The following is a 25,912-nucleotide window of genomic DNA, read 5'->3' on the forward strand; positions in this document are numbered from 1 at the left end:
TAATTAGTCTGAAAATAGGTTTCTTCTCCAAACAAATGCAGAATTGTGTTCTATTGATTAACACATCCAAAGATTGGTAGGAAATAAATATGTGAAGATAATTTATTCATGTATTTCATGTTAAATAAAACATGAAACATTGTAGGGGGAGCAGGGCTGAGAGAGGATGAGGATAAAAGTGGGCCCATAAAAATTTACGTACAGCAGACTAGGATGGCAACTAAAGAGGAAAAAAAAACAAAATCATGAGAAATAGCCCGACAAGAACTGATATAGAAATAGGACAGAAACAGTGCTGAGATCAGAGGAGGCCCAAATGGGAGTGTGGCAGAAACATAGTAAAATGGAATCCAGAAGTAATAAGCAAAGCCAACTGGCAGTGTTTTAAAATGAATAAAATTAGTGAGGATGATACCAACCGTCTGCAACAGGGCATAGATAGGCTAGCAGAATGGGCAGACAGGTGGCAGATGGAATTTAATGCAGACTAGTGTGAGGTGATGCAGTTTGTCAGAAGGGATAGGGTGAGGAAATATAGACTTAATGGCACAGTTCTAAAGAGTGTGCAGGAACAGAGGGACCTGGGGGTGCTTGTGCATTGATCTTTGAAGGTGGCAGGACATATTGAGAGAGTAGTTAGCAAAGCATATGGGATCTGGGCTTCATAAATAGGGGCATAGAGAACAAAAGCAGGCAAGTTATGCTGAACCTTTATAAAGCTCTGGTTAGGTCTCAACTAGAGTATTGCATCCAGTTCTGGGCATCACACAGGATGTGAGAGTCCTAGAGAGGGTGCAGAGGAGATTCACCAGAATGGTTCCAGGGATGAGGGATTTTAGTTACAAAGGCAGGGATTTTATGTGGAGCCCTGAGGTGGGGTTGGTGGCGGGGACACAGAGTATCGTGATGGGTGGCAGGGAGGAGCAGGGGTCGGAGAGCCTGTCGCCTCCCCGTCGGAAAGCGATCTTCCTGGGGGCGGGATAGACCGATGACGGCCTTCCCGCCCAGAGACCAATTGAGACCCTTACGTGGCCTATTAACAGTCAATTAGGGGCCTCTTCCTGCCGCCCACTGTGATCTTACTAGCAGCGGGGGGCTGGGGGTGGGGGGTGGGTGCCTCCACCACACAGGGAGGGCGTCTTATAAAACGAGGCGCCCTCCTTATGGGCTTGGTGGGGGGGAGGTTCCTCCACTGTGGGCAATCTGTGGCCCACATAGGACCCCTGCCAGGAACCACTTTAGTCTCTGGGATCCCCTCCACCTGGACTGCATGACCACCCCGCCACCCCTCCCCTCGCAGGGGTCTTCTGGACTGGCCCCGGCAACCCCCCCCCCCCCCCACCTCCCCCTCACTTACCTGTGGTCCAGGTTCCAGCGCTGGGCCTGGGTCCAAGGCCTCTGCAATACCAGCAAGGGCCACCACTCGCAGTAGTGCTGCTGATACTACTGAGCTGCTGGCCCGCTGATTGACTGGCGGCTTTTGGAGGCGGGTTCCCCGCCTTTAAAGGGACGGGGATCTGGCACTGGGCATTTAGGAAAAAAACAACAGAGGATCACTCCGGTGGCGGGAGGGGGATGCGAGGGGAGTGCATGAAGGCAGAGGCGGGCTTTCCCCCACCTTTTCAGCCCAGCGCCTGAAGCCCCGCCTCCAGCACAAATTCCAGCCCTTTGACTCAATGTATTATATATAGATAATGAAAATGTGTAGTTAGTTTATCGTTGGTGTGCTGAGTTGCTTTGGTTCAGGATTCAGGTAGATGATAACCATCTTGCTGTATTATCTGGAGTTTAGAAAAGGTAAAAATTACAGATTGAGGATATCAGTGAAGGAATATGTATAAAAGGCATACAAAGAGAGTGGGAAACATCGAGAAGAGAGAGCAGACTGAAGGATGGAAAACCTCACTGAAAGGCAAAAAAAGTCATATGTAAACTGATATAGAGAATATGCATATAATGAGAGAGAGAAGGAAAGAGGGAAGACACAAGGAGTAGAAAAAGTAAGTTTCACATAAAGAGGCAAAAGAATTGCAGAGTGTTAGGGAAGCAGAGACAGTGACTGGAAGAGGGAGACACACTTTTGTTTTCTTTTTTTCAATAGCAAAGTCAGCAATGATCAACTAGTATAATAGATAACTCTGAGCATGTTAAAAATTTGGGAGTTGAGTTTCAACAGTTCAGAAATTTCATTGGATTCTGAAATTGCTTAAGAGTTTTATAATGCATAGAAGTTCTGTTATATCAGCTCATACAACAAATCTCAGTTTCCCTTCTGGCCTAAGCAGATGAGGCACTGATTAGAATCAAATATTTCTTGATGTCTGTCATAACACCCATTATCAGTAAAAAGTAGAAAATGATCAACACAGTAGAGAGAATGGAAAATAATCTCTCTTTTGTAAAGAATAACGCATAATTTGCAGAGTGATCCAAGGCAGTGTTGGATATCAAAATATACAAAAGCAGTGGAACACATCTTGATTATGATGATTTTGCTAAACCATGTAATGTACAATCCACTGGTCTGATAGTATCTCATCTGCTAAATGTGTCATACACTAACAGCATACTCCAAACTCTGTTATGTTCTATATGTGATCTACATATCCACATAGATTATTGAAAAATGATTCTATAGTTTACTGAGAGGGCTTTAGGAGGGCCAGAGCTAACCAAATTATGTTGCAGAGTGGATTGCGCCTGTGTGGGAAATCCCAGCTGAAAGATAAAATGTGCTGGGACAATTTAGACAAAGGGACGGAAAATAAAAAAACAAAGCAATCTAGTGTCTGATGGAAATGTTAATAAAATATTGGTATTGAAAATATCATTTAAATACATTGCAAATAAAGGGTATTTTACACTTTTTGTTAGGTATATTACAAATGCTGTTCCCTTACATCACAATTATTCCTTGCAGATTCACAGAATATTTTTAAGAGGAGTAGCAGCTCAAGAAGGCACCATTCAGCGGGGAGATTACATCTTATCCATCAATGGAATCTCCGTAATAGGCACTACACATGGAGATGCACTCAACGCACTTCACCAGGCCCGCTTACCTAAACAGGCCATCATTGTAATTAAAAAAGGAAAGGAAAAGGAAGAAATTTCCTCCAAGCCAGATTTATCGCTTCCTAAAAGAAACCATCTCCCAGCTGGAAAAGATGTTACCACAGAAACAGCAGGAACAGGTAGGGGTCCATTACAAGGGCAGGTATAAGGAAGAAATATTGTAATATAAGTAATGTTAGTAACAACCCTTTGACAATGGTTCGGCAACAAATCCCCCCACCCCCCAGATAGCCTAATGGCTAAAGGCAATGGCCAGTAGGCTACTGCGTCATATGGACCAGGAGGGTCTCAGATTCCACCTGCATTCTGCACTGAGTAAGCTTGTAACAACTCTTATGGTCAGGTGGCAAGGGGTGTGGGTGGTCCGCATTGTTCACCTCCCAAGTGACCGCAATTGTGTTTTGTTTAAAATGATGAGTTAGCCTGAGTGTTTTACTTGTGTTACGACCCGGTGAGAAAGAGGTCTAGGGTTCCCTTTCAGCCTTCACTTGGTATTACTGTAACAGGGTTTAATTTTAAACACACTGTGTTTTTAACTCCCCCTTGATGAATCCTTGTTCACTGCTTTGCAATGATAAAACAAATAAACTAGCACAAACAGGTTTTCTTGGGTTTAAAGAAGAAAAGTTGAAATTTATTAAACTTGAACTTAAACTCTAATTCAGTTGACGCTTACGGATACATGACGCGCCCAGGCTAACATGCATACGCGATACACACATGCAAATAGAGACAGGAAAGAGCAGAATAAAAATAAAGTGGAAATGTTTGAGGCAATATCTGAGGAGTTGTTTTTACAGTTCTTCAAGCTCACTGTAGAGTCCTTGATTGTAGGTAGTTCTTACTTTTCGTTGGGGCCCAGTATTCTTCTTAAACCTTGTTCGTTGTAGGAGACTTTTCTCTCTTGGGCTTCCTGTGTTTTCAGTGGATTCAGAGGCTTGTAAGAAAGAGATGGGAGCAGACAAGAGAGATCTTCTCAGTCCAGGAGCAAACAGACACTCTCAGTTCAAACTGTTTGTACAATTCAGAAAAACCCAGGTTACCAAGCAGGTTAGTCATGTGACTAACTGGTCTGACCACATCTTGGGTTGTATCACCTTAGCAGTCTCTGGAATGCTCCTCTTACACACAATACCTGGTGAGCAAGGTCGAATGTGGGTTGAATGTGTCAAGGAATGGTCCTTTGTCCTTTCAAGCACAGTCTGTTAATATGCAAATGTATTCTCCAGCCACGGCTGATCTGTTTAACAAGTCCTTTCTTCACTCCAGTAACAGTTTAAAATCAATGTTCATGACAAAATTAATGTGCCTCATTCTTGGCGGGTGGGGGCCCAGCATGACACCTTCACACACAGTGGAATGAAATGCGATTTGAGAAAAGGCACATTTCATTAAAAGGGTCGAGAGAAAATATGATATAGACAAAACCCATGCATTTTTCTCATTCATTCACAAATACCAAAACGAATTAAAATCGCCCCTTTTTTGGCATCCCAATAAACCTGTGGTTCTTTTTTGGGGAAGTTTCTCTTCTATTTGCCCATTTCCATGGCTTCCTAGGGTCTTTGTTCCTGCTGAGGTAATTTTTTTTTCAAGATCATGACACAGTGATCCTAAGCCAGTCAGTTGTACCCATTATTTTCAGGCCATCCTGATGAACTAGAGGCTGGCTGCTTGGGTGACTAGGCCCACCTGCTTCAGACCTGGCTCATGACTCCTCTCCACCACCTGACCACACATAGACAGCGCGCCCACAATGAAAGCCGTGCTGCCACCAGGAACATCGCGGAGCAAACTATTGTTCCAAAACAACTGCCTGGATCACTTGGGGGGGGGGGGGGGGGGCGGGGGGTGCCTCCAGTATGCGGCGGAGTGCATCCCTAAATTTGTGGCGGTCTGCTGTATCCTCCACAACCTCATTCTCTGTAGTTCTGTGCAACCTTGTCCTCAAGATAGAGGACAGAATGTCAGTGAGTGCGTTGCAGTGTGTTTGAGTAATGTGCCTGCCATAGCTGAATAGTTGGAGGTATATGGAAGCCGCAAGAGGTGGATGTAAGGCTGGCTGCATTGGGTAAATATATGAGGGTGAGGTGGAGCATCTAAATTTTCGACATGAATTGTTGTTATTGATGGGTGAGTGAGGGGGCTGTGATTCATTGAGCAGCGTAAGAGGTTGGTGGTGCAGTGTGTAGATGTCCTTTGGAAATGCATTCACTGGCCTCGATCACCCGTGAGCAATCATTGAACCTTTTCTGTCACTGCAACCAGGTCCTCAGGGGCTGTGCTCTGGAAATTGACCTCCGTGGTCACCTGCAGTTATTCCCTTAAGAGGGTATTCCTTGAAGGCCTCCTGACCCCCTCTGGAAACATGATCTCCCTATCCTCCTCTTAACCTCCTGCACAAAGGCCTCCAGCACCACATCTGAGAACCTGAAAGCCCTCTCTCTAGCCTGTCGCTCCATTTGCAGTCTCCTTCCTTCCATCAAAGACTTTCTGACACAGTTCTAGTAGCTGCTGTAGGAGGAGCAGGCTGCCTTCAGTAAGTACAGGCTAGCTGTACATCTTAAAATAAAAGCAAAATACTGCGGATGCTGGAAATCTGAAATAAAAACAAGAAATGCTGGAACCACTCAGCAGGTCTGGCAGCATCTGTGGAAAGAGAAGCAGAGTTAACGTTTCGGGTCAGTGACCCTTCTTCGGAACTGACAAATATTAAAAATGTCACAGGTTATAAGCAAGTGAGGTGGGGGTGGGGCAAGAGATAACAAAGGAGAAGGTGTAGATTGGACAAGGCCACATAGCTGACCAAAAGGTCATGGAGCAAAGGCAAACAATATGTTAATGATGTGTTGAAAGACAAAGCATTAGTACAGATTAGGTGTTAACGGACTGAATATTGAACAGCAGCAAGTGCAAACATGAAAAAAAAAACAGTGGGTCAGCAAACTAAACAAACTAAGATGAAATGAAATAAATGCAAAAAAAGGTTGTAAAAAATGTAAAGAAGAAAAAAAGAAAAAAGAAAAAACAACTAAGAATGAAAGTAAAATGGAGGGCTGTCATGATCTGAAATTATTGAACTCAATGTTCAGTCCAGCAGGCTGTAGTGTGCCTAATCGGTAGATGAGATGCTGTTCCTCGAGCTTGCGTTCGCTGGAACACTGCAGCAATCCCAGGACAGAGATGTGAGTATGAGAGCAGGGGGGAGTGTTGAAATGGCAAGCAACCGGAAGCTCAGGGTCCTGCTTGCGGACTGAGCAGAGATGTTCCGCAAAGCGGTCACCCAGTCTGCGCTTGGTCTCCCCAATGTAGAGGAGACCACACTGAGCAGCGAATACAGTATACTACATTGAAAGAAGTACAAATAACTCGCTGCTTCACCTGAAAGGAGTGTTTGGGGCCTGGGAGAGTGAGGAGAGAGGAGGTAAATGGGCAGGTATTACACCTCCTGCGATTGCAGGGGAAGGTGCCATGGTACGGGGACGAGGTGGTGGGAGTAATGGAGTTGTGGACCAGGGTGTCGCGGAGGGAATGATCCCTTCGGAATGCTGACAGAGGAAGGGAGGGGAAGATGCGTTTGGTAGTGGCATCACGCAGGAAACGGCACCGATACAGTCATCAATATACCGGAAGAAGAGTTGGGGGAGGGGGCCTGAGTAGGACTGGAACAAAGAATGCTCGACATATCCCACAAAAAGACAGGCATAACTAGGACCCATGCGGGTACCCATAGCGACCCCTTTTACTTGAAGGAAGTGCGTGGAGTTGAAGGAGAAGTTGTTCAATGTGAGAACAAGTTCAGCCAGGCGGAGGAGGGTGGTGGTGGATGGGGACTGGTTGGGCCTCTGTTCCAGGAAGAAGCGGACAGCCCTGAAACCATCCTGGTGGGGGATGGAGTTGTAGAGCGATTGGACATCCATAGTGAAGAGGAGGCGGTTGGGACCAGGAAACTGGAAATTGTCAAAATGACGTAGGGCATCAGAAGAGTCACGGATGTAGGTGGGAAGAGACTTGACCAGGGGAGAAAAGATAGAGTCAAGATAGGAAGAAATAAGTTCAGTGGGGCAGGAGCAGGCTGACACAATGGGTCTGCCGGGACAGTCCCGTTTGTGGATTTTGGGAAGGAGGTAGAAGCGGGCTGTCCGGGGTTGCGGGACTATGAGGTTGGAAGCTTTAGGGGAAAGATCTCCAGAGGAGATGGTGTCAGTGACAGTCCTTTGGACGGTGGCTTGATGTTCAGTGGTGGGGTCATGGTCCAGAGGGAGGTAGGAAGAAGTATCTGTGAGTTGACGTTGACCTTCTGCAAGGTAGAGGTCAGTACGCCATACAACAACAGCACCACCCTTGACTGCAGGTTTGATGACCATGTCAGGGTTAGACCTGAGAGAACGGAGTGCCTCAAGTTCAGAGGGGGACAGATTAGAGTGAGTGAGGGGGGCAGAGAAATTGAGATGACCAATGTCTCGCTGACAGTTTTCAATGAAGAGATCAAGAGCGGGTAAGTGGCCAGGGGGAGGGGTCCAGGTAGAGGGAGAATGCTGGAGGTGGGTCAATGGGTCTGCTGGTCGGGAGGAGGACTCCTGGTCAAAGAAGTGAGCCCGGAGGCGGAGGTGACGGAAGAAGAGCACAACGACATGCCGAGCGCGAAATTCATTGAGGTGGGGGCGTAAGGGAATAAAACAAAGACCTTTGCTGAGTACAGAACGTTCAGCATCAGAGAGGGGGAGGTCAGAGGGTATAGTGAATACACGGCAAGGGGTCAGATCAGAAGGGGTCGGGTCAGAGGGTAGTGAAGCGGAAGGAGGATCTGGAGGAGCATTCGTCCCCATCAGCTGCTGGAGCTTGCGTTCCTTGACACCTGAAAGAAAGAAAAAAAGTTTTTTGTTAATGTGTCGGATGAGACGAAAGATGTATCGGTGCCGTTTCCTGCTCCCACCCCGAACTGGAAAGCTTTATCAACTTTGCTTCCAATTTCCACCCTTCTCTCACCTTTACATGGTCCATCTCTGACACTTCCCTTCCCTTCCTCGACTTCTCTGTCTCCATCTCTGGGGATAGGTTGTCTATTAATATCCATTATAAGCCCACCGACTCCCACAGCTACCTCGACTACACTTCTTCACACCCTACCTCCTGTAAGGACTCCATTCCATTCTCCCAGTTTCTCCGTCTTCGACGCATCTGCTCTGATGATGCTACCTTCCATGACGGTGCTTCTGGTATGACCTCCCTTTTCCTCAACCGAGGATTCCCCCCCACTGTTGTTGACAGGGCTCTCAACCGTGTCCGGCCCATTTCCCGTACCTCTACCCTCAACCCTTCCCCTCCCTCCCAGAACCGTGACAGGGTTCCCCTTGTCCTCACTTTCCACCCCATCAGCCTCCATATCCAAAGCATCATCCTCCGCCATTTCCGCCACCTCCAGCGTGATGCCACTACCAAACGCATCTTCCCCTGTCAGCATTCCGAAGGGATCATTCCCTCCGCGACACCGTGGTCCACTCCTCCATTACCCCCACCACCCCGTCCCCGTACCATGGCACCTTCCCCTGCAATCGCAGGAGGTGTAATACCTGCCCATTTACCTCCTCTCTCCTCACTCTCCCAGGCCCAAACACTCCTTTCAGGTGAAGCAGCGATTTATTTGTACTTCTTTCAATGTAGTATACTGTATTCGCTGCTCACAATGTGGTCTCCTCTACATTGGGGAGACCAAGCGCAGACTGGGTGACCACTTTGCGGAACACCTCCGCTCAGTCCGCAAGCAGGACCCTGAGCTTCCGGTTGTTTGCCATTTCAACACTCCCCCCTGCTCTCATGCTCACATCTCTGTCCTGGGATTGCTGCAGTGTTCCAGTGAACATCAACGCAAGCTCGAGGAACAGCATCTCATCTACTGATTAGGCACACTACAGCCTGCTGGACTGAACATTGAGTTCAATAATTTCAGAGCATGACAGCCCCCCATTTCACTTTCATTCTTCGTTGTTTTTTCTTTTTTATTTTTTTATTTTTTACATTTTTACAACCTTTTTTTGCATTTATTTCATTTCATCTTAGTTTGTTTAGTTTGCTTACCCACTTTTTTTTCATGTTTGCACTTGCTGCTGTTCAATATTCAGTCCGTTAACACCTTTTCTGTACTAATGCTTTGTCTTTCAACACACCATTAACATATTGTTTGCCTTTGTTCCATGACCTTTTGGTCAGCTATGTGGCCTTGTCCAATCTACACCTTCTCCTTTGTTATCTCTTGCCCCACCCCTACCTCACTTGCTTATAACCTGTGACATTTTTAATATTTGTCAGTTCCGAAGAAGGGTCACTGACCCGAAACGTTAACTCTGCTTCTCTTTCCACAGATGCTGCCAGACCTGCTGAGTGGTTACGGCATTTCTTGTTTTTATTATAGCTGTACATCTTGCTCGCCATGCATACTCCTGGGTCCCCTGCTGACTGTGCAGCCAGTCAGCTGGACTGCACGCTGCAATCCTGTTTATGAGAGGCAGCACAAAGTTTGTGTGCTGCCTGCCTTAACTCAACCTGGCACTGGTAATTGCACATCATGATCCCCAAACCTGAAAACAGGTCTAATCCATTTTTTAGCCCACAGTGCACTTGGGATATTCCCTCAAAAAAGTTTAGGAGGATGGTTAAGCATGATTCTCCTCTTCTGAATCCATATTGACTGCTGTTTACCAAATTAATGCTGTACAGATACTCAATTTCACTCCTGATAAGCAATTTCATTAGTTTACATGGAATGGAATTGAGATTAATCGATCTGTAGCTGCCTGTGTCTGTTTTATTCCCCTTTTGAATATGGTCACTGCTTTGGTCTATTTCCAATAGGAGAAAAATTTCCATAGTTCTGCTGCAAGTGGCACGACTTAGACTTTCGTTGATTTCCCCCAGGTTTCTCCATTGATACCATTGAGGCTTTGTTGATTTTATGTGGTTAATTTTAAACCAAAGTGCCCTCTTATCTATTCAAGTAAACCAATCATATCTCATGGCACCATTTGAAGTTCGTAAGGAGTTCTCCTGATGTCCTGTCAATATTCCTTCCTCAACCAACACCAAAAGAAGCAGATACCTTGTCATTCATTTGCTGTTTGTGAGAGTGTGCTGCATGCAAATAGCCATGTTTATCCACTTAACAGTTATTATGCTTCAAAAAGTGTAGCGATTTGGACTCCTTGAGGGTGTATTTCTTCTGTAATACATTTCGCCTTAAATTCAACCAACATCACCATCACCAGTGACACCCACTAGCACTTTACTAGTGTTTGACAGATAATACCCAAGTTATGTTGTATATCCACTTACTACTGGAAGTAGTTCTTTCAATTTAATCCAGTTCTTTATGTTCTATCCTTGATCTATTCTTAGACCCCCCCCCCTATTCCTCATCTATGCGCTGCTCCTCGGCAACATCATCTGAAAACACAGCATTAGTTTTTACATGTCATCACCCAGCTCTACCTCACCTCCACCACTCTTCATTCCTGCATGGTTGCGAAATTATTTTATTTATTTATTTAGAGATACAGCACTGAAACAGGCCCTTCGGTCCACCGAGTCTGTGCTGACCATCAGCCACCCATTTATACTTATCCTACATTAATCCCATATTCCTACCACATCTCCACCTTCCCTCAATTCCCCGACCACCTTCCTATACTAGGGGCAATTTATAATGGCCAATTTACCTATCAACCTGCAAGTCTTTGGCTGTGGGAGGAAACCGGAGCACCCGGCGAAAACACACGCGGTCACAGGGAGAACTTGCAAACTCCGCACAGGCAGTACCCAGAATTGAACTCGGGTCGCTGGAGCTGTGAGACTGCGGTGCTAACCACTGTGCTGCCCAGTGCTTATCAGACTGCTTGTCCGACATCAAATACTGGATGAGTAGATATTTCCTCCAACTAAACATTGGGAAGACTGAACTGTTATCTTTGGTCCCCGCTACAAACTCTGTTCCCTAGCTACCAAGTCAGTCCTCTTCCTGGCAAGTGGCTGAGGCCAAACCAGACTGTTCGCAACTGTGGTATCATATTTGCCCCTGAGATGAGCTCCGACCACATATCCATGCCGTCACTAAGACAGCTATTTCCACCTCTGTAATATCACCCGACTCTGTCCTTGCTGCAGCTTATCTGCTGCTGAAACTCTCATTCATGCTTTTGGTACCTCCAGACTTGACTATTCCAATGCACTCCTGGCTGGCCTCCCATACTCTACCCTCCATAAACTTGAAGTCATCCAAAACTCTGTTGCCTGTGTCCTTACTCACGCCAAGTCTCATTCACCTATCACCCCTGTGCTCACTGACCTACATTGGCACCCAGTCAAGCAATGCCTTGATTTTAAAGTTCTCATCCTCGTTTTCAAATCCCCCCGTGGCCTCACCCCTTCCTATTTCTGTAATCTTCTTCAGCCCCACAACCCTGCTAGATAGCTGGATTCGTCTAATTCTTGTCTCTTGAGCATCCTCGATTTTAATCGCTCCACCAATGGTGGCTGTACCTTCAATTGCCTAGGCCCCAATCTCTGGAATACCCTCCCTTAACCTCTCTGCCGTCATACCTCACTTCCCTCCTTTAAGACATTCTTTGAAACCTATCTCTTTGATCAAGCTTTTGGGCATCTGCCCTAATATCATCTTATGTCGCTTGGTGTCCAATTTTGCTTCATAACGCTCCTGCGAAGTGCCTTGGGACGTTTTATTACATTAAAGATGCTATATAAGTACCATTTGTTGCTGTTCTGATTTGCTTTTCTTCATGTGCAAGGTCTGCTCATGTGCAGCTGCTGAAAAGCTGCATTTACAACTTTACACTTTTGACTGCAGACCTTAAAAATTAGATTTTTAGCATAGTTCTCTTCAAGCTGGACATTCTAGACTTCTGCGGTGTTCAAACCCATCCATTCTTTCTTGTGGGGGGCGACTCCTATAAGTGGGCAATGGAACATTTGCTTTACTGGCCTGTACAGGTGGGCAGAGACCTCACCCTGAAGCCATATAATATAAATCGGGTCTTAAAAATGATCTATCCAAACACAAACTCTATGATTGTAATGCTTGGTGTTTTCACAAATATTATTCACAGTACTAAAATTTCACACAGCCACTATTACACTTTACTGGAACGTTAGTTACAACATTGGGTAGGAATAAAATGAAGTGTCATGTTACCAGGTTAAGTTGCATTTGTCTTGGTTATTACAGGCATGAATGTGGACCTTGGCGGGGCCATCACTATAGAGCTGCTGAAGACCTCTGCTGGCATAGGTTTCAGCCTAGATGGTGGGAAGGCTTCAATCCATGGGGACAGACCCCTGTATATTAAGCGAATATTTCAAGGTAAATATTCCCACTAAGAATGCAGCATACAAAGGAAGCGTTCCTTTATGGGCGTGTTCAAAATAAAGAGAATGTTTGTTTATTGAAAACTTCTAAATGATGATTAGATGCTGTTATAGTAAAAAAGAGCTCCTATTACTAGCAGCAGCTCCTGTGACTACCACTTGCATATCTGAATCTGAGATGCAAGCTTCCACCAGCAACGTTAATATAGACTAACAGATGTATATCACAGGCTTATTTTCTGAGTTCAGTATTGCTGGTAATGAGCCTTGCTGTTCTTCTGCCCTCACCCCACAACCCCGCCCCTGTCCCCCAGCTCCAGTTCTACACGTCTCAAAATCATCAGCTCGTGCTCACGATTTTGTATCCATCAATTTAATCAATGGAAAATTGAGGGCAGCACATTTGCTATTTCCTTTTCTACACAGCCAGCAAGCTCGGTTCCCTTCCAGCTACCTGAACTCAGAAAAACAGCCCTCTTATACCATCATTATGATGTTTTTAATATTAAATTAAGTGCTTAGATTCTGTATTCTAGTTGGTCTAAACTGTTGTAATTTTTCTTAGTGTTTAAACTTCTCTCCTTCACTAATATGTATTCCCATGACAGTACCAATAAAACAGTAAAAGGTTTACCTCACCCACGATCGCTGGAGGGAAACACCAGCTGGGGCATATCTGGCATCCATTCCATCCTTCTTTATGCCATTTGCATCACTGACCAGTCAAGACCAGACTGTGGCATACATTCTGTGAAAACAGTAGCAAGGCTTTCAAATTAAGTTACAGTTTGCCTGAGGTACAGGTGAAACTTTAATATTGTGAGGGCTTTGGATGGATGAGGAGCAAATGTAGGACATGTTGAGGGGCAACACATTATGGCATGCAATTTCTGTCACACAGTACTGTTGGCTAGCCACGCTTTGTCCGATAGCTGTCTTCTCCTGCATCTGTCTTCAGGTCCTTCAGGTTATGTATACAGTGCTAAGTCTGTCCATTACTTCTTGCCAGATACAGTTCACTGTCATCATAGGGAAGGTGCTGTGTAGTTCTAATTCGGGCAATCCTCCTTACACCCACCTCATGAAGCAAAACATCCATTTCATCAGTCAGCTCCCCACAGAGTCCATTCTGTGTCTCCACATTGGTTTACCTTCATTTTGTTTTTCTTATGGTCTTCCCAATACATCCTTTTCAAAAATTGTTGTTTTAAAGTAAATGTTGTGCCTTTAGCATTTAGTCATAGTCATAGTCATAGAGTCGTACAGCGTAGAAACAGGCCCTTTGGCCCACTGCATCCATGCCGACCATAATGCCTATCTATACTAATCCCACCTGCCTGCATTAATTCCATGTCCCTCTATGCCTTGCTCATTCAAGTACCTGTCCAGATGCCTCTTAAATGTCACTACTGTTCCTGCCTCCACCACCTCTTCAGGCAGCTCATTCCAGATACTCACTATTCTTTGTGTGAACAATTTACCCCTTTGATCCCCTTTAAACCTCCTCCCTCTCACCTTAAATCTATGCGCTCTAGTTTTAGTCACCCCTACCATGGGAAACAGGCTCTGGCTATCTGCCCTATCTATGCCTCTCATAATTTTATATACCTCTATCATGTCCCCTCTCAGCCTCCTTCACTCCATGGAAAACAGACCCAGATCCAATCTCTCTTTATAACTCAAGCTCTCCAAACCAGGCAACATCCTTGTGAATCTTTTCTGCACCCTCTCTAGCTTAATCACATCTTTCCTGTAGTGCGGCGACCAGAACTGCACACAGTATTCCAAATGCGGCCTAACCAACGTTATATACAACTGTAACATGACGTCCCAACTCTTGTACTCAATGCTTCGGCTGATGAAGGCAAGCATGCCATCCGCCTTCTTCACCACCCTGTCTACCTGTGTTACCACTTTCAGGGAACTATGTACTTGCATCCCAAGGTCTCTGCTCAAGAACACTCCCCAGGGCCCTGCCATTCACTATATATGTCCTGCCCTGGTTTAACTTCCCAAAATGCATCACTTCACACTTGTCTGCATTAAATTCCATTTGCCTCGCCCTTGCCCACTTTCCCAGTTGATCTATATCCTGTTGTAACCTTAGACAACCTTCTTCACTGTCCACAATACCACCAATTTTGGTGTCATCTGCAAACCTACTAATCATGCCCCTTACATTCACGTCCAAGTCATTAATATATATAACAAACAACAGAGGGTCCAGCACCGATCCCTGCGGCACACCACTGGTCACCGGCCTCCAATCTGAAAACCAACCCTCCACTACCACCCTCTGCCTCCTATCACCAAGCCAATTTTGTATCCAATTTGCTAGCTCACCCTGGATCCCATGTGTTCGAACCTTCTGGACCAGCCTACCATGCAGGACCTTGTCAAAGGCCTTGCTAAAGTTCATGTAGACAACGTCCATTGCCCTGCCCTCATCAATCCTCTTGGTCACCTCCTTGAAAAACTCAATCAAATTTGAGAGACATGATTTCCCACGCACGAAGCCATGCTGACTATCCCTAATCAGACCATGCCTTTCCAGATGCATATAAATCCTGTCTCTCAGAATCCCTTCCAATAACTTTGCTATCACTGATGTAAGGCTCACCGGCCTGTAGTTCCCTGGCTTATCCCTGCTGCCCTTCTTAAATAAAGGCACAACATCAGCTATCCTCCAGTCTTCTGGTACCTCACCCGTGGCTAACGATGATACAAAAATCTCTGCCAGGGCCCCAGGAATCTCCTCCCTTGCTTCCCAGAGCATGCTAGGATACACCTGGTCAGGCCCTGGGGATTTATCCACCTTAATCACAGAATCATACAGTGCAGAAGAGGCCCTTCGGCCCCTCGAGTCTGCACCGATGCATTAAAGACACCTGACCTGTCTACCTAATCCCATTTGCCAGCACTTGGCCCATAGCCTTGAATGTTATGACGTGCCAAGTGCTCATCCAAGTACTTTTTAAAGGATGTGAGGCAACCTGCCTCTACCACCCTCCCAGGCAGTGCATTCCAGACCGTCACCACCCTCTGGGTAAAAAATCTCTTCCTCAAATTCCCCTTAAACCTCCTTCCCCTCACCCTAAACTTGTGTCCCCTCGTAACTGACCCTTCAACTAAGGGGAACAGCTGCTCCCTATCCACCCTTCCATGCCCCTCATAATCTTGTCCACCTCGATCAGGTCACCCATCAGTCTTCTCTGCTCCAGCGAAAACAACCCAAGTCTATCCAACCTCTCTTCATAGCTTAAATGTTCCATCCCAGGCAACATCCTGGTGAATCGCCTCTGCACCCCCTCCAGTGCAATCACATACTTCCCAAAATGTGGTGACCAGAATTGCACACAGTACTCCAACTGTGGCCTTACCAAAGTTCTGTACAACTCCAACATGACCTCCCTGCTTTTGTAATCTATGCCTCGATTGATAAAGGCAAGTGTCCCATATGACATTTTCACCATCCTATTAACCTGCCCTTCTGCCTTCAGAGATCTATGGACAAACACGCCAAGGTCCCTTTGTTCCTCGGAACTTCCCAGTGTCAGGCCATTCATTGAATACCACCATGTCACATTACTCCTGCCAAAGTGTACCACCTCACACTTTTCAGGGTTAAATTGCATCCGCCACTTTTCTGCCCATTTGACCATCCCGTCTATATCTTCCTGTAACCAAAGACACTCAACCTCACTGTTAACCACTCAGCCAATCTTTGTGTCATCCGCGAACTTACTGATCCTACCCTCCACATAGTCATCTATGTCGTTTATATAAATGACAAACAATAGGGGACCCAGCACAGATCCCTGTGGTACGCCACTGGACACTGGCTTCCAGTCACTAAAACAGCCATCTGTCATCACTCTCTGTCTCCTACAGCTAAGCCAATTTTGAATCCATCTTATCAAGTTACCCTGTATCCCATGTGCATTTGCTTTCTTGATAAGTCTCCCATGTGATCGGTTGGAGACTTGGGCAGAGAAATGGCAAATGGAGTTTAATCCGGACAAATGTGAGGTAATGCATTTTGGAAGATCTAATGCAGGTGGGAAGTATACAGTAAACGGCAGAACCCTTAGGAGTATTGACAGGCAGAGAGATCTGGCCGTACAGGTCCACAGGTCACTGAAAGTGGCAACGCAGGTGGATAAGGTAGTCAAGAAGGCATACGGCATGCTTGCCTTCATCGGTCGGGGCATAGAGTATAAAAATTGGCAAGTCATGCTGCAGCTGTACAGAACTTTAGTTAGGTCACACTTAGAATATTGCGTGCAATTCTGGTTTCCGCACTACCAGAAGGACGTGGAGGCTTTGGAGAGGGTACAGAAGAGGTTTACCAGGATGTTGCCTGGTCTGGAGGGCATTAGCTATGAGGAGAGGTTGGATAAACTCGGATTGTTTTCACTGGAACGACGGAGGTGGAGGGGTGACATGATAGAGGTTTACAAAGTTATGAGAGGCATGGACAGAGTGGATAGTCAGAAGCTTTTTCCTAGGGTGGAAGAGTCAATTACTAGGGACATAGGTTTAAGGTGAGAGGGGCAAAGTTTAGAGGGGATGTGCGAGGCAAGTTCTTCACACAGAGGGTGGTGAGTGCCTGGATCTTGCTGCCAGGGGAGGTGGTGGAAGCAGGGACGATAATGATGTTTAAGAGGCATCTTGACAAATACATCAATAGGATCAGAATAGAGGGATACGGTCCCTGGAAGTGCAGAAAGTTTTAGTTTAGGCAGGCATCAAGATCGCAGGCTTGGAGGGCCGAATGGCCTGTTCCTGTGCTGTACTGTTCTTTGTTCTTTGTATGTGGGACCTTGTCAAAGGCTTTGCTGAAATCCATGTAAACCGCACCACAGCCTCACAGCTCCAGCGACCTGGGTTCAATTCTGGGTACTGCCTGTGTGGAGTTTGCAAGTTCTCCCTGTGTCTGCGTGGGTTTTCTCCGGGTGCTCCGGTTTCCTCCCACAAGCCAAAAGACTTGCAGGTTGGTAGGTAAATTGGCCATTATAAATTGGGAAATATAGGGACAGGTGGTGATGTGGTAGGAATATGGGATTAGTGTAGGATTAGTATAAATGGGTGGTTGATGGTCGGCACAGACTCGATGGGCCGAAGGGCCTGTTTCAGTGCTGTATCTCTAAACTAAACTACATCAGCTGCACTACCCTCATCTACATACCTGGTCACATGCTCAAAAAATTCAATCAAATTTGTTCGGCTTGACCTCCCTCTGAAAAAGCCATGCTGACTATTCCAAATCAAATTTTGCCTCTCCAAGTGGAGATAGATTCTCTCCTTCAGAATTTTCTCCAATAATTTCCCTACCACTGATGTGAGACTCACTGGTCTGTAGTTCCCTGGCTTATCTCTACAACCTTTCTTAAATAGTGGGACCATATTGGCTGTTCTCCAGTCCTTTGGCACCTCCCCCGTGGCCAGAGAGGAATTAGAAATTAGGGTCAGAGCCCCTGCAATCTCCACCCTCGCCTCCCACAACATCCTGGGACACAAATCGTCCGGACCTGGAGATTTGTCCACTTTTAAGCCTGCCAAAACCTCCAATACCTTGTCACTCCCTATGACAATTGGCTCAAGAACCTCACAGTCTCTCTAAGTTCCATATCTACATCCTCATTCTCTTGGGTGAAGACAGATGTGAAGTATTCGTTCAACACCCTACCAGTGTCTTCTGGCTCCACCCACAGATTTCCCCCTTGGTCCCTAATGGGTCCTACTCTTTCCCTGGTTATCCTCTTCCCATTGATATACTTATAGAATATCTTGGGATTTTCCCTACTTTTACCAGCCAGGGCTTTCTCATATCCCCTCTTTGCTCTCCTAATTGCTTTCTTAAGCTCCATCCTCCACTTTCTGTACTCCACTAATGCTTCCGTTGATTTGCTCTCTTTGTATTTGCTATAAGCCTCTCTTTTCCTTCTTATCGTACCCTGAATGTTTCTGGTCATCCATGGTTCTCTGGGCTTGTTGCTCCGACCTATTACCCGAGAGGGAACAGGTTGGGCCTGTACCCTCCCCATTTCCTTTTTGAATGCCCCACACTGCTCTTCTGTCGATTTCCCGACAAGTAACTCTTTCCAGTCTACCTTGGCCAGATCCTGCCTTATTTTACTAAAATTCGCTATCCCCCAATCCAAAACCTTTTTTTGCAACTTGTCTATTTCTTTCTCCATAACAAGCTTAAATTGTACCATGTTATGATCACTATCACCAAAATGCACCCCCACCAACACATCAACCACCTGTCCGGCTTCATTCCCCAGAATTAGGTCCCGCACTGCACCCTCCCTTGTTGGATCCTCTTCATATTGAGCTCAAAAGTTCTCCTGTATACATTTTAAGAACTCCACTCCATCTAAGCCCTTAACAGGATGACTATCCCAATTAATGTTGGAAAAGTTGAAATCACCTAATATAATTACCCTATTATTATTTTTACACACCTCTGCGAATTGCGCACATATTTGCTCCTCAATTTCCCGTTGACTATCTGAGGGTCTATAATAAACACCCAGCAATGTGGCTGTCCCTTTTTTATTCCTAAACTCTACCCATGAAGCTTCATTTGATGCCTCCTTCAAGATATCATCTCTCTTTACTGCAGTAACTGACTCCTTAACTAATATTGCAATGCCCCTCCTCTTTTACCCCCTCCTCTGTCTCGCCTGAAGATTCTATATCCCGTGATATTGAGCTGCCAATCCTGCCCCTCCCTCAACCATGTCTCCGTGATGGCTACTATATCACAATTCCATGTGTCAATCATTGCCCTTAACTCATCCATTTTACCTGTAATACTCCTGGCATTAAAGTAGAGGCCATCCATCCTGGTCTTACTCCCTTGAAACTTACTTCCGCTGTATTCCCTCTGACTTGTTTGCTTTCCTGTGTTTAGCTGTGTCCCTATTTGGTTAGGAGTCTGCGTCCCATCCCCCTGCCAAATTAGTTTAAACTCCTCCCCCAACAGCAAACCCACCAGCAAGGATGTTAGTCCCCCTCTGGTTCAGATGTAGACCCTCCCACTTGTACAGGTCCCACCTTCCCCAGAAACGGTCCCAGTGGTCCAGAAATCTAAAACCCTCCCTCCTGCACCAGCTCTTAAGCCACGCATTCATCTGTGCTATTCTCCTATTTCTATACACGCTAGCACGTGGCACTGGGAGTAATCCAGAGAATCCAACCCGAGAGGTCCTGCTTTTTAGTCTACTGCCTAACTCCCTGAATTCTTGATGCAAGACCTCATCCCTCTTTCTACTTATGTCATTGGTACCAACATGTACCATGACCTCTGCCTTATCACCCTCACCCTTCAGGCTGCCCTGCAGCCGTTCAGTGACATCCCAAACCCTGGCACCAGGGAGGCAACACATCATCCTGGAGTCACGTTGACGGTCACAGTAGCGCCTGTCTGTTCCACTGACTATAGAATCCCCTATTACTATTGCTCTTCCTCTCTTTCCCCCTTCTTGTGCAGACAGGCTGCGTGTGGTGCCAGAAGCTTGGCTCTGTCCGCATTCCCTGGAAAAACCAGCCTCATCAGCCTCCAAAATGGAATACCGATTTGCAAGCGGGATCCCAGGGGACTCCTGAACTATCTGCCTGTTTCTCTTGGACTGCCTGGTGGTCACCCATTCCCTTCTTTCCTCAAGTTCCTTCAGCTGCGGTGTGACCACCTCTCTATACGTGCGATCCATGATGCTCTCAGACTCGCGGATGCTCCACAGTGTTTCCAACCGCCGTTCCAGCTCTGAAACCCGAGCTTCCAGAAGTTGCAGCTGGACACACTTCCTACACACATGCTGGTCCCGGGGACTGGAAATGTTCCCAGATTCCCACATGCAGCAAGAGGAGCAAACCACAGCTTTAAGCTCTGCTGCCATGACTAAACCCTTTAAATTTTAGACTGTTATAATAAAAAAAACAAATCAACTAATTCTTGCTAAAACAATGACTTACAATTCAATCTAGTTTGAAAATGCCCACCAGGACTTACTCACCAGTCAGCTGTGCTCTTTGGAAACTCTCGGCTCCCCTTACGCTCTTTGAGGACAGGGAGGAAATGAAAGGAGCTCCTCGCTCCCTCCTCACCGAACTCCCTCAGTCACCAAACTCACACTTTAGCACTCTAATGCAGCCCCAAGTCAGCACTCTAGTGCAAACAAAGTCAGCACTGTAAGATGGCCCACTTTTATACTGTCTGACTCGAGCTCCTGAAAACTGATTTGAGCCAGTTATCTAATTAACAAGGTGCAGCTGCAAGCAGAGCCTGACTGAACTGTGTTTAAAGCTGGTCGAAAACTCACCTCCAACCCAAACATCAACTGTTAAGTTCATAGAACATAGAACAATACAGCACAGTACAGGCCCTTCGGCCCACGATGTTGATCCGAACCTTTAACCTACTCTAAGATCAAACTACCTACATATCCTTCATACTACTATCATCCATGTACCTATCCAAGAGTCGCTTAAATGTCCCTAATGTATCTGCTTCTACTACCACCGCTGGCAGTGCATTCCACGCACCCACCACTCTCTATGTAAAGAACCTACCTCTGACATTTCCCCGAAACCTTCCTCCAATCACCTTACAATTATGCCCCCCGGTGATAGCCCTTTCCACCCTGGGAAAAAGTCTCTGGCTATCCACTCTATCTATGCCTCTCATCATCTTGTACCCCTCTATCAAGTCACCTCTCATCCTTCTTCGCTCCAATGAGAAAAGCCCTAGCTCCCTCAACCTTTCTTTGTAAGACATGCCCTCCAGTCCAGGCAACATCCTGGTAAATCTCCTCTGCACCCTCTCTAAAGCTTCCACATCCTTCCTATAATGAGACAACCAGAGCTGAACACAATATTCCAAGTGTGGTCTAACCAGGGCTTTATAGAGCTGCAGCATAACCTCGCAGCTCTGAAACTCAGTCCCCCTGTTAATGAAAGCCAACACACCATACGCTTTCTTAACAACCCTATCAACTTGGGTGGCAACTTTGAGCGATCTATGGACATGGACCCCAAGATCCCTCTGTTCCTCCACACTACCAAGAATCCTGTCTTTAAGCCTGTATTCTGCATTCAAATTCGACCTTCCAAAATGAATCACTTCACACTTTTTCAGGTTGAACTCCATCTGCCACTTCTCAGCCCAGCTCTGCATCCTGTCAATGTCCCGTTGCAACCTACAGCAGCCTTCCACACTTTCCACAACTCCAGCAACCTTCGTGTCATCGGCAAACTTGCTAACCCAGCCTTCCACTTCCTCATCCAAGTCATTTATAAAAATCACAAAGAGCAGAGGTCCCAGAACAGATCCCTGCGGAACACCACTGGTCACCGAACTCCAGGCTGAATACTTTCCATCTACTACCACCCTCTGTCTTCTATGGGCCAGCCAATTCTGTATCCAGACAGCCAACTTTCCCTGTATCCCATGCCTCCTTACTTTCTGAATGAGCCTACCATGGGGAACCTTATCAAACGCCTTGCTAAAATCCATATACACCACATCCACTGCTCTTCCTTCATCAACGTGTTTTGTCACATCTTCAAAGAATTCAATAAGGCTTGTGAGGCATGACCTGCCCCTCACAAAGCCATGCTGACTATCTCTAATCAAACTATGCTTTTCCAAATAATCATAAATCCTGTCTCTCAGAATCCTCTCCAATAATTTGCCCACTACCGACGTAAGACTGACTGGTCTATAATTCCCAGGGTTATCCCTATTCCCTTTCTTGAACAAGGGAATAACATTTGCCACCCTCCAATCATCTGGTACTACTCCAGTGGATGGTGAGGACGCAAAGATCATCGCCAAAGGCGCGGCAATCTCTTCTCTCGCTTCCCTTAATATCCTTGGGTATATCCCGTCTGGCCCCGGGGACATATCTGTCCTCATGTCTTTCAAAATTTCCAGCACATCCTCCCTCTTAACATCAACCTGTTCGAGCATATCAGTCTGTTTCACGCTGTCCTCACAAACGACCAGGTCCCTCTCACTGGTGAATACTGAAGCAAAGTATTCATTTAGGACCTCCCCTGCCTCCTCCGACTCCAGGCACAAGTTCCCTCCACTATCCCTGATCGGCCCTACCCTCACTCTGGCCATCCTCTTGTTCCTCACAAGTGTAGAACGCCTTGGGATTTTCCTTAATCCTACCCGCCAAGACTTTTTCATGTCCCCTTCTAGCTCTCCTAAGTCCATTCTTCAATTCCTTCCTGGCTACCTTGTAACCCTCTAGAGCCCTGTCTGATCCTTGCTTCCTCAATCTTAAGTAAGCTTCCTTCTTCCTCTTGACTAGCTGTTCCACATCTCTTGTCATCCAAGGTTCCTTCACCCTACCATCCCTTCCTTGCCTCATCGGGACAAACCTATCCAGCAGTCGCAAGTGCTCCCTAAACAACAATTTGCTAAATAAAAGAAAGACTAGACTTTAGATAAAACTAACCCTTAATTACCCTCGGTCACAAAACTCCCATTTTAGCACTCTAATGCAGCCCCAAGTCAGCACTCCAGTGCAATAATGTGCTTCAAAACCTCCAACAACTCTTCCTTTGTAATGTTGATATGCTCCAGGATATCGGTGTTCCCTCCCTTGAACTCACTAGCTTCCATGACCTTCTCCAAGGTAAATGCAGACGAGAAATATTCATTTAAGACCTCGCCCATTTCCCATGGCTCCACACATAGATTGCCACACTGATCCTTAAGGGGACATACTCTCTCCCTAGCTACCCTTTTACTCTTAATATACTTGTAGAATCTTTTAGGATTCTCCTTTATCTTATCTGCCAGGGAAATCGCATGGACCCTTTTCGCCCTCCTAATTTCCTTCTTAAGTGTAGTCCTACATCCCCTATAGTCCTAAGATTCAGCAGTAGCCTTGTGTGCAGTTTTACATGGTTTTATGTGCTGCCACAGTTAGGCGAGTTCTCCACTGCATGTGCAATCTTTACGGAAAGCTCTGAGTTACATGGGCTGACCTTATAATTATTTAAATGAGCTGTTGCCTAGCAAGGTCAGCCTTTAAATAAAATGTGCAATCCCAGTGAGGATGAAGCACACCTGGTTTGTTGACAACCTCTGCTAGTTCTGTGACATCATTAACATGTTATTAGGAGGACGGTCAACAGTATAAGCAGCAAATTGCTTCAAATCCCGAATGAGCATGCCTGCATAGTGTTCAAACCTGCCTCTTTCCAATTCAGATAAGGTTTGCATTGCCAGCCAGGACACTAGATGGAGCTCCTGTCCATCCCATGGTAAAGGCCTTTGCTTTTCAACAAAGAATTACAATTTGAAATAAAAATTTCTTTGCGGTGGGGATGGGTCATTTTCTTTCATGGTGGAAATATGGGGCATTAAGCCTACTGCTGCCTTACCGTCACTGAACAAGTAATCCAGAGGCTCAGGCTGATACCTGGGGTCACGGGTTCAGATACCACTACAACAGCTAGTGGAATTTAAATCCAATTAATTAGAAAAATTCTGGAATTGAAAGCTAATCTCAGTAATGGTGCTATGAAACTGTCATCGATTGTTGTGAAAACCCATCTGGTTCACTAATGTCTTTTAGGGAAGGAAATCTGCCGTCTTTACCTGGTCTGGCTTACATGTGACTCCAGACCCACAGCAATGTGGCGACTCTTAACTGCCCTCTGAAATGGTCTAGCAAGCCATTCAGTTGTCAAAGGCAATTAGGGCTGGGCAGTAAATGCTGGCCTAGCCAGTGATGCCCACATCCTGTGAAATAAATAAATAATCCCAGATCCCCAACCCTCCCACCACCATTGCTGACATGGCCACTGCCTACTCCTTCCCCATCTACCAGACCTAAATAAAAACAAGAAATGCTGGAAATACTCAGCAGGTCTGGCAGCATCTGTGGAGAGAGAAGCAGAGTTAACGTTTCAGGTCAGTGACCCTTCTTCAGATATAGCAGATATTAGAAATACGAAAGGTTTTAAGCAAGGAAAGTGGGGGTTGGGCAAGAGATAACAAAGGACAAGTTGTAAATAGGAGAAGGTGACAGAGAATAACCAACCAGAAGGTCATGGAGCAAAGGCAAACAATATGTTAACGGTGTGTTGAAAGACAAAACATTAGTACAGATAGGGTGTTAATGGACTGAAAAATGAACAGCCACAAGCTGGTGGCAGGAATCCTGCTGGAAATCTACTTATATTTAAAACGCTCAGACCCAGGAAAATGGGGTGGGGCTTGGTTTGATACAGAATGGTGGACAGCAGTTCTGTTCCATCGGAACTCCACCCCAAAGAGAATTCATCCCCACTTAATGTTTGGTTTCAACAACGTTATTGTCAAGATTAGGAAACTGTCAAGGATGAGATTTAAGATCAAAAAGATTAAGTCTGATCACATGGGACTGTGTTTATTTTTAAAGAGTGAGATATATCAAAATAGGTTACATATTTAAGTCAACATTCACACCACACAAGTACCAGGTAATGACCATCTCCCATAAGAGAGAATCTAACCATCTCCCCTTTACATTCAATGGCATTACCGTCGCTGAATCGCACACCATCAACATCCTACCGTTTACCATTGACCAGAAACTTAACTGGACATGCCATATAAACTGCTGTGGCTACAAGCGCAGGTCAGAGGCTGGGAATTCTGCGGCGAATAACTCACCTCCTAACTCCGCAAAGCCTGTCCACCATCTACAAGGCACAAGTCAGGAGTGTGATGGAAAACGCTCCACTTGCCTGGATGAGTGCAGCTCCAACAACATTTAAGAAGCTCAACACAATCCAGGACAAAGTAGCACACTTGATCGGCACCATCCACCACCTTAAACATTCACTACCTCCACCACCAGTGCACAGTGCCAGCAGTGTGTACCATCCACAAGATACACTGCAGCAACAAGCCCAGGCTCCTTCAACAGCGCCTATCAAACCCACAACCTTTACCACAAGAGCAGAAGATGCATAGGAAGACCACCACCTGCAAGTTCCCCTCCAAGCCACACATCATCCTGACTTGGAAATATATCGGCATTCCTTTGCTGTCGCTGGGTCAAAATCCTGGAACTTCCTCCTTAGCAGCACTGTGGGTGTACCTACACCACATGGACTGCAGTGTTTCAAGAAGGCAGCTCATCAGCACCCTCTCAAGGACAATTAGGGATGGGCAATAAATGCCAGCGGCACTCACATCCTAAGAATGAATTTTAAATAAAGGTTTTTGGCAGATATGTGACAAGATTGTCACATCATTTTACTTTATCATATGAAAGCACTGCGTACAATTGTGAAATTGCCACTGTTATTTCCTGTAATATCACAATGCAAGTTTTTGTTCCTCTTCTGGCCACTCTGCCTCTGCAGCAAAAAGGCTAAAGCCCCTTAAAAGTAAACAGATATTCATAGAAACAGCAGGAGGCCACTCAGGCTTAGTCTTGCGCTG

The 25,912-nt window shown here is 45.9% G+C and overlaps 1 protein-coding gene across 10 annotated transcripts in view; it reads left to right on the top strand.

Moving 5' to 3' along the window:
* Positions 1-25,912, top strand: part of pdzd2 (PDZ domain containing 2) — a 632,977-nt gene that overhangs the window by 602,022 nt on the left and 5,043 nt on the right. For all 10 annotated transcript variants that reach the window (XM_068032021.1, XM_068032011.1, XM_068032069.1 and 7 more), the window contains 2 exons: positions 2,921-3,194; positions 12,311-12,445. In XM_068032021.1, the coding sequence (XP_067888122.1) occupies positions 2,921-3,194; positions 12,311-12,445 (409 nt within the window). The remainder of the gene's footprint in view (positions 1-2,920; positions 3,195-12,310; positions 12,446-25,912) is intronic.

The sequence above is a fragment of the Heterodontus francisci genome, chromosome 1 (assembly GCF_036365525.1).
Source record: "Heterodontus francisci isolate sHetFra1 chromosome 1, sHetFra1.hap1, whole genome shotgun sequence".
Classification (NCBI taxonomy): domain Eukaryota; kingdom Metazoa; phylum Chordata; class Chondrichthyes; order Heterodontiformes; family Heterodontidae; genus Heterodontus; species Heterodontus francisci.